The 10,253-nt window shown below is 34.5% G+C and overlaps 1 protein-coding gene across 1 annotated transcript; it reads left to right on the top strand.

Moving 5' to 3' along the window:
* Positions 1–1,031: 1,031 nt before the first annotated feature.
* LOC100377820 (uncharacterized) lies at positions 1,032–9,531 on the top strand. The gene is made up of 7 exons (XM_085503418.1): positions 1,032–1,840; positions 2,221–2,361; positions 2,923–3,271; positions 3,564–3,967; positions 5,917–5,996; positions 8,532–8,736; positions 9,149–9,531. The coding sequence occupies exons 1-7, from the start codon at positions 1,675–1,677 to the stop codon at positions 9,247–9,249; spliced, it is 1,446 nt and encodes a 481-aa protein (XP_085359544.1). The 5' UTR covers positions 1,032–1,674; the 3' UTR covers positions 9,250–9,531.
* The last annotated feature ends 722 nt before the right edge of the window (positions 9,532–10,253 follow it).

Genomic DNA, 10,253 nt, shown 5'->3' with positions numbered 1-10,253 from the left:
TATCTCCTGAAAATTAAAATAAGTCATTGTCAATGACAAGTCCCCAAGCAGTTTTTAGTGACTGTCAAAATTAGGGTCAAATAATTATTTACATTTGTGTGACAGACATGATGCATCAGTTTGAACAAAATATGTTTATGCACGACCAAAGATATGGTCAACAATATCCTGCTTGTAAAATGAATATCAATATTGCACAAACACTGTAGCAGATTCAATGAATCATAATTCAGGAAATTATTACAAACAACTTCAACCTATATGATAACCCTTAAATTTAGAATTTACATGTACTTGCAAAATTTAGATAAAAACAGATTGAGGCAGTAAATAATTTAGTTTTAATTGACCGCAGAAAGTCTGAACTAATAGCAAATTTTCATATTCAGTTTTCAGTAAAATTAATGTCCATACTTTGAGTTGCAACACAATTAACATTTAAAAATGCCCCGTGGTAATTGTATTCACATGAAAAATTAAAGTTGTTGATGAGGTCAAAAATAACAAATAAAGGTACTCACTTCCTAAAATACTCTGTAGTTGACTGAAGAGAGGCGAAATAATGAAGTAGCTGGATGATCCTTTATCCACTGTGTCTTTCAAACATACCAAACAGTGGTCAATAAGCGTCTTCCCTATGTACACCCCACAGTGTGGACAAAAGTAATGGCGTTGTATTGGTGATTTCAAACTCATGAAAAACGTCTGAAATAATTTCAAACTTGTCCGGCATAAGTTGGGTAACAAGCAGTGTAGTTGAATAAGTGTCAAGAGATCTGAAAGGGCTTCACCACTAAGACTGTGACGAATAGCAAATGATATGATTAGGAGCATACTGGCACCTACAGTAACTGGGGAGCCACTGTATAAGGGCATGTTTTCATCTGACTCGGACAGTGACGAAGGTTCGTCGTCTATATCCAATGGAGCGTCATCCAAATAGTTTTCCCAGAGATGCTGTTCTTGGTGTCCCTCTGGGGAAAACAAATCATTCTCGAAATTATCGGCATTTGGCTCTCCAATGTCACTGTCAGTAAGGGTGTTTATTTCCGGGCTAGATTGCTCGTCTGCACGTTCGCTATATATGCAAGAAATGTCAGAATTTCCATCATCCACATTAACGACCGGGAATCCTACACGCTCACTACAAACTCCATTCCCGAAATCAGAAGGACCACTAGCCTGAAAAATGGTGCTTTCGACAGAGTCATTCAAACTGGCGCGAGTATTTACAGTCGTATTCGGCGTTAAGCCGCGGCGGGCAGTGCTCGGCCAAACTCTTGCAGTCGAGCGTGGAAGTGCCACCGATGTATCACTGAGATACGACAAATAACGTCCCCGTTTTCTAGTTGATGGCTGATCGATGTGTTCATCCATGACTACGCGTAAAAACGATAACTAAAGTTTGTAAACCAGTAAGTTTACAAGTTCACAGACTAGTTTCTCAAACGCAAGTGACAAAGTACAGATGCCAAATGGCGGCGTGACGTCATAATTCCTCAGGATGAATCTTTTATCTTTTTAAATTTACTACTGAGTTAATTATGTATGTTCCCTTTTTATCTGATTATTATAAAAACAATTTGAAAGTGTGTACAATTTTGTAAACAAAAAAAAACAAAAAAAAACTCGCCATTCCGGTTCCGCTCAGCCAATCACAGCGAAGAAAACGAAATGACCCCATGTAATGACCTTACTTTCTTTTCCCGCTCTTACAATACGCGGTATTTTCATTCAGTCTATATTGTTAGTCGCTTGCATTTGAATAACAATTCGCTGCATACTTATGTTATGGCTGTTGCAAGAAAAAGACAACCACCAGCACATCTCAGAGATGAAGGTACGTTGCTATGTAGTTACGTTTATGAGAGATCTGCTATTTTTAAAAAGAATTATTGAATGCACTCTGAGTCATGATTCGACCAACTATTGACCAACAGAGGGTTCATTATTTTATCAACCCAATTAATATATTTACTCACGAACGTGCCATATACTTTTTAGAATTTGTGATGTTCTGAGAAAATTAATGGCAGCTTTACGTAAATGCTATAAACAGAAGTATGTTTGTTTGGGGGGTGGGGGTGTCGAACTATTATTTTACCATCTAGTATTTCAAAGGAAATTTAGTTTAACTTTTCAATGTATGTTGCCTTATTTTATCTTTCATTCTTATGCATTTTTAAAACTTTAATTGTCATAATTATAAATTCTTTTCAGATTTTGTCTTAGTTCAGTTCACTCAAGACAACAAATATCTTGTTGTGAAAGAGAGTGGTCTGACAGTAAATGGAGGTGTTACCACAGCAGTGTGGCCCAGTGATAAAAAGCATTATAAATGCTTAGTTCTCGGTAAAAGTGGTGAGTATTCGATAGCCTTTCTTTGTCAGTGCATGTTCTCCCCAGGATTTTGGTCACTGGTTGTTGCTAATTTGCATGGTAATTAACACACAAGTTAAATAATTTATTTATAGTGTTTGTATATTTTTTTTCACTTTTCACAAGCTATATATTGGAAAAACACTGAATGGTATCAGTGAAATGGCATTTATCATGTTTTGTCTATTAGAAGCGCATGAACTAAAATATATGTCTGTGTGTCTATAATGCCAAATACAATTCATATTTTAACATTACTAGAATTAAATTACTTGAATTAGAATGAAAATGACATTTTTCCAGAGATTGTCAGCCTTTTCTTCTAAATCTGTCTCAATTTATAGTAGTTTTTTTTCCTAATGCGTTTTCATTTGGACTTTTCTTTTTCGTCTTTGATAATTTTTTTTCACTAACCACAAATGGTCATTGTTAGGCACATCAAAATAGAACTTCATGACTTGGGTTGTGTTGTGAGACTTGTTCTTGTCACATTGATGCCTTTAAATGATTTTCTCTGATTTGACTAATGAATTTATTTTAAAGATGACAAAGATGATTTGCTACATCGCAAGTCAGTAATTGAGAGAGCCTTGAATGGTGGTAAAAGAAAATCACAACTGATTTCAACCAATGAATCTGACAAAAAGAAGAAGTCGGAGAATGTGATCCAAAGTAAAGATTCTGGGGAAAAAAAACAGAAAACTGTTGTGGATGAAGTAAAGAGAAAAGAAAAAGTGGAAGCTCAAGAAAAGAAAAAGGCAGAGCAGGAACTAAAAAGAAAAGAGAAAGAGGAAACCCTGAAGAAAAAACAAGAAAAAGAAGAGAGAAGGACAATTAATTTAAAAAGTTGTGATGATGCTTTGCAGCAGATGAAACAACAAGGCCTCTTCAGGTAAAGAGACTGTCTTCAATTGTTGTAGAAGCTCAAAAAACATATTTTCCAATTAAGTCTGAACTGCCTCTCTAAACATAATTGTAATACAATCACCAGCTTCCAAAGCACACTTCACGTTTTACAAAAATTATTGCACTGAATCATTGTCTATACTTGTCTGGCAGCTTTGTTATGTGTGTGTACTTTTCTTTCATATGACTTTAATATTATTCACAAGAGCATATTTTTTTCTGCAGATGGCTTCAACTTTGACACAAAAGTGTAAAGATATTTTGTACTTTATTTGCAGTTATGCAGAGTCATCTGTGGATGTTTTTGATGAGAACCCATTAATTACTTCTATGGATGATAATGATACTGATGTTGATGATGATGAACCACCACAGTATGCCACTTTACAAAACTTTTGTAGTGATGACTTGGTGGAAGAATCATTAAGCCTTTTAACTCCACCAAGAGAAAAACCAGCACACAAATCTCAACATCAAGATGATAGACCAACTCAAGGTGGTAAGGTGCCCCGTGCACATTTTTTAAAACAGGGTACTACTGGTAATGAAACTAATTACTCTGAACTGAGCAGGAAGTACTCAACACTTCTTCAGAGATGTGAATCAATGAAATTGGATAATGACATTCTGAAGAAAGAAAATGCAAACCTTAAAGTTCAGCTTGCAGCTGTTCGAAATGAACGTAAGTTACATTGTTATTTTCATTGTTTACTTCCCTTACAGCAAGTCTCAGAAGTATTGGGGCAGCCAATTTGCAAACTCGCTAGCGAATTGGCTAACTGCTTGGGTTTTGACTAAACATGGCTGCGTCCACTCTGAGCGAGTCTAAGTTGCATTAGGGAACATAGATGCTTTTACATAGCCTGGTAGGAGCATGTCTAGATTCCCCTGAATGATTTACTTTGTTACGAGGCGTGATAATGTAAAAGTAGTAAGCCTGAAAATGGCCTGGTAAGCCTGAAAATGGCCATAGTCAGCTGGCGTAAAGCGATAATATGATAAATGCGATTAATCCGCCGATATTTACTATATGGGGTAGCCATCTTGAACACTGCTTGAAACTAAATAAAGAGACAAGTTGATAAACAATTTCCTACAAATCAGGAAGAAAATGACAAACTTTCACAACTAAATGACCCCGTCAGGGTAACATTAGCCAACTGCTAAAAAAATCGTCATCCCCTGCTGTTATTTAGATTCGCCCAGAGTGGGCGTGACCACAAGACGGCGCCAGTAAGATTCGAAACCCAACTGTTTAGTCAAAACCCAAGCAGTTAGCCAATTCGCTAGCGAGTTTGCAAATTGGCTGCCCCAATACTTCTGAGACTTGCTGTAAGGTTGCTCAATACAGTTTCACAAAAGTATTTGGATTTTTTTTTTATATTTATGAATTATTGCTACATGGTCATATGTGAAAAAAATAGGGTGTACATACCTAATTTTTTAGATAAACATACTATTACTTTAGATGGATTATGGAGTTAATACATGGGGAAATTATAATTACGTGATGAAACGATGCATCTGGAACTACATTTGTAAAGATACGTGGGTTTCAGTGATTTGCCCTATGCCAACACATATGGGTGACCCACCCATGTTCAAGACTGCATTGAACAACCTTAAAGACACTCGTGTTGAGGGCACATTTGTGCATTTTCATTTTTTAAATTGAATTCCTGTAAACTGCTCAAATTTCAAAACTATGAATTTTCGTTATTTGATAATATTACTGTAGACGCAATTTTTGGAAAGTCACTGACACAAAACTTCATGATTTTCCTATACACTACATGACAGTATAATGATCACAGGGCTTGAACTTCAGAGGCTACAAAGCAATTGGCACAATGCCCAATGAGTTTGCCTTTGCGCCTAGTGAAAAATAAACATTTTCTCAATATTCTTCCTTTATGTATTTATGTATACAATAGTTTTAATTTATAGATTGTGGTTCCTACATGTGATACATAAGCTATTTACTATGCAAGGGTTGTGGGCACCCGTTTTCATGACAAAAATTGTTTTGGACTGAATTGTAGAACTTTACGATATTTCATAGGGCACAATTGACTTTTTATAGCCATAAAAAACAACAACACAGAAGTGAATTGATAAAGTACTGTTAGCGCCCATGCCTGGTCTAGGGCCCACATCCCATTTTTGCATAATTTTTATATTCGGGGTCGCATTCAGCAAAGCACCTATTCTTTCAAAATGCCACTAATTTAATTTAAAACTTGGTCTTTGATAATTAATGATAAAGATTTTGGCTCTAACATTTTTAATCTAGATAATTTGGGTGGTATATAATTAATATTGTTATAAAAATGTGCATATTTTTTGTGACCATTTCTGTTATTTTATTGTAAAAGTCAATGAAGACGCAACTAATTTTGTATTTTTATTTTCTCTGAAAGACGTGATATCCCCCTCAATCTGTCACATGAATTAAAATTTGTTCTCTTTTCCGAGGGGGTGCTCGGGTATGTGCTCATCCTTAAAAAATCATTATTTTCCGACTTGAGTACGGTACCACTGAAGGCAGGTATACGACTCAATTTTATAGAAGTTCCAGTGATTGAAGTTGCTTTTTGCATTTTGTGCTGAAAATATTTTTTATTTATTTAGAACTGGATGAAGAAGTTATTGAAATGGCATCAACCCCAACTGGTGGGAAAATAAGTAAAGAGGTTGCTCGTTTGTTCAAGGTATGTTCCCCTTTTTAGCTCCGCTGTCGAAAAAGTCATTTCATGTCAAAATCTCAAATTTTCTATTTTTGGTGAATATTTTTGTCATTTTTGGTAAAAAGTGATATTTTCGACTTTTTGTTAAAAATCGCAAGTCCAATTGCTTTGATATTACATGTATAGATACTACATGTAGACCTTTTCTCAGATTTGTTCATTTCGTGATGATATCTTTAATTAGGGGCCCAAGCCTGTAGGGCGTGGCCCCTATTCTTATTGTTCGGTTTTTTCTTCTTTCTTTCTTTCTTTCTTCTTTCTTCCGTAACTTTTTTCGTCAAGCCGTTTGAGAAAACCGCTGAACGGAATAGTCTGATAATGCTCTATACTGATAGTCCCTAATGTGAACTGGTGCAACATGCTTTCAGAATTTTGATTGGCCAATTAGTTTGGCAGCCATATTGGATTGAAATAAAACCGGAAGTGGCTGTTTGACCACTTTCTGAGGGTCTAGGCGTCTAGATTTTTTTATGGTATATAGTACAACTCATGTGTAATAAATATCAGAAATAAAAACTTTAGCGGTCACGTGACTTTTCCCGCCATTTTGTTTTTCCTAAAAACGGCAAAAAACACTTTAAAATCTTCTTCTTCAGAACCGCCAAGTAAAATGTTCTCATATTCAGTACTTAGCTTCTACATATGGAGCAGATTTAGATTTGAGAAATTCATTATGATTGGTCACGTGGTTTGGCCGCCATTTTGGGTTTGTTCTCAACAGGAAGTAGTTTTTTACTCATGCCGCACTTGAGCGATTATCTCAAATATTGCGTCATGGCATGTCTCTAACTAACCCTTTCAGAAACCTAAAAAAAATTTCAGATCAGTCACATGGTTTGGCCGCCATCTTGGATTTTAAGCAAAATTGATTAAAAGTTTGGGCATTTGTTTCTCAGAGGTGAGTCAACAAATCTACTAGATGTTTTTATATTTACCATGCCTGGCCTCAACTGCATATGAAAAAAATAATATATTTTCGATAAGTCACGTGGTTTGGCCGCCATCTTGCATTTTGTGAAAATTGAAATTATGCAACTACATGTTTTGTATTAGTCCGATTGGAATAAAATTTTGTATGTGTATTCTACTCTTTAGATACATTCTTTCCCCTGAATGGCATATGGCTAGGTCATGTGGCTACACGCCCATGGGGTGGGGGCTTCTAACCTCATTAATATGCATAGCTGCTATATCTCAAGCACTGTTGCAGTTAGGAAGATGATTCCTGTGTTATCATGACAACAGTGAACAAGCAATTTCATTAAAATAACAGATTACCATATATGGTCATGTGAACTCATTAATATGCATAACTGTTATATCTCAAGCACTGTTGCAGGTAGGAAGATGATTCCTGTGTTATCATGACAACAGTGAACCTTAGATTTGATTAAAATAACATATGACCATATATGGTCATGTGAACTCATTAATATGCATAACTGTTATATCTCAAGCACTGTTGCAGGTAGGAAGATGAAACCTGTGTTATTATGATGATGTTAAACAAGAGATTTGAATAAAATAACAGATGACCATATATGGTCATGTGAGCTCATTAATATGCATAATCGTTGTATCTCAAACACTGTTGCAGTTAGGAAGATGAATCCTGTGTTATCATGACTATGTTGAACAAGAGATTTGATTAAAATAACAGATTATGACCATATATTAATAACCTTTATATCTCAAATAAATATATGGAACCAACTGCATTTCGACCTCATGGTACTAATCATTCAAACTAATTGTGTATCATGTGTATCATTTGACATTATTTATGGCATGTATACTTGGGCCCCTGTGATGCTGCTTGCAGCTTTAATTTTGATGAATATTTTTGGTAAAAAGTGATGTTTTTGACTTCTTGTTGAAAACCGCAAGTCCAATTGCTTTTATATTACATATATAGGTACTACATGTAGACCTCTTTCAGATTTGTTAATTTCGTGGTGATATTTTGATGATTATTTTTGTCATTTTTGGTGAAAAGTGATATTTTTCCCATTGCTTTGATACTATACATATTGTTCATTTTTTAATGATGTCTTCTGTTCTTTAATTGAAATATGCATTGCTAACAGTGGAGCTATCTCAGCCGACAGGCAATTTTGCAATATTCAGTTGTCTAGGAGTGATCAGAGTGACAAGTCAAAAAACGAAAGGATTTCCATGTTAATTAATAAACCCACTTAGCAGCAAAAACTGTGTCGGATTTCTGTTTTGGGCTTATCACAAAGATAGCTGAATTATAAAGTGGAGTGTATATTTTACAAACTTGATAACACCCCTAGTTTTATTTTATGTTAAGTGTTAAATAACAGCTACATAATGTGCAATAACAAACAGCAAATTGTGTAGCCATTAAAGATTGAAATGAATATGATACACAGGTTCCCCATCAGTCAACAATTTAGTTGCTGTTTAGTGTAACAACTCTAAAGATTGTTGTGCAGAGGTAATTTTAATGTTTTTGTTATTGTATTATTTGCATAGATGGTAGAATTGACACCTGGTGATGGTGTTTATATAACACAGAAAAACTTGATGAAGGCAAAACACAAGCTTGCTTCATCGCCAACTGCTAGCGCACTGTTCCTAGCACGAACAATGTTCACAGATAAGGAGCTTATGAACATGAATATACGTGGAGTTAATGGGAAAAAACCAATGGATCCAGACATAAGGTCGTCCATTATTGGTAAGTATATTGTAATTATTGATACTAATGCATTGAAAATAAAATTTGTTTTTTTGTGAAAGTGAGTTACAGCTTATTGCACAAGTCAAAATAGCAATAGACATTTCATCCTGTTGATTGAGCTTCCATCTATGAAATATACAAAAAAATGGCTTTCACAATAACCAGTGCAGATTGTATACTTGTGAGGTTGACTGATTTTGTGTCTCAATGAAACTGCACAATGAAGGCATCATACATCAAGGTTTCGCATTAACAAACCTTTGTTCTGAGTCATATACTTAAAACAATGAATTGTTTTTAATGCATCAGTTTAAATAGGGGACACAAGTCACATGTACAAACTACACATTTTATTAAGAACATGCATCTCATTGAACTTTTACTCTATTTACTGTTTATTCCTCAACAGCTTTCTGTATGAGTGGACCAAAATCGACACCAGAAGCATCCATAAACCGTGCATTGGGCACTATGATATCAGGTTTACGGTATCAAGACACCAAAAAATGAATATTTGATATCAGTTTAGTACCAGTAATAAACTTTTTGGTCTGTTTATTCTATATTAAGTAGTAATAATTATGCATGCTTGTTAAATTTTAGAGAGTATATTACTTGCAAATTGTTTATATACATTATTTCTGAGCGTTTATACTTAATTTTGCCATGTACATTACTCCGGATTCCCAATGTGCAAGGTTGTAAAAAAAAAACATTTTTAATATTTATTTTTGTAAGAATTTTACACATTTACACATGTATCATTTGTAATAAAACGGATTGTTATTGGTATTTTTTTGGTATCAGTTCATTATTTCCCAAGTACATTTACACACACAATCTGGTGAATGAAGATGAACCAGTTCAAAATGCATTTATACTAATTGTTCCTGAGACATAAATATCAAGTAAAATGCATTTTAATAATTTTATAAATAAATGCGTTTATTTCCATTCTGATATGGCTCGATATAATAAATGCATTTAAAACGCATTTAAAATGCATTTATTTCCAAACGTGTTTAAAACGCATTTTGAATGCATTTAAAATGCATCCACCTCATCATCTCAAGTGTCGAAAACTTGGCAGTTTAAAAGGCGTTTTTTTCTTGTGTAAAAGGCGTTTCTAATACATTTTAAACACATTTATAACATATTTACAGTGCATTGAAAAGAGTGAAAAAAAACACATTTTAAATACATTTCAAATGTATTCTTATTTGGTAAGGGTCATCATAAAGTGATTTCCCTTAATTTATAATGTACTGATAACAGTAAACTTTCATTGACCCATGTCCAAAATCTCAGAGTACACAAGTACAACCAAACTATGTCTCATACATGTATACATGCTCAAGAAACTGCATTCATAAATCTGAGTAAATCTTGATGTACCTTTAATAACAACTTGACTTCTTTGTTAATTCAGGTTTTTGTATATTACCAGGACGTGGGTTTGTTTCATTATCACCACTATAATTCCCATCAAAATGTAGCCCTGACACCCCTCTACA

This window comes from Saccoglossus kowalevskii, chromosome 9 (genome assembly GCF_978046115.1).
Source record: "Saccoglossus kowalevskii chromosome 9, keSacKowa6.1, whole genome shotgun sequence".
Classification (NCBI taxonomy): Eukaryota; Metazoa; Hemichordata; class Enteropneusta; family Harrimaniidae; genus Saccoglossus; species Saccoglossus kowalevskii.
This window is presented reverse-complemented; position numbering and strand designations above follow the sequence as displayed.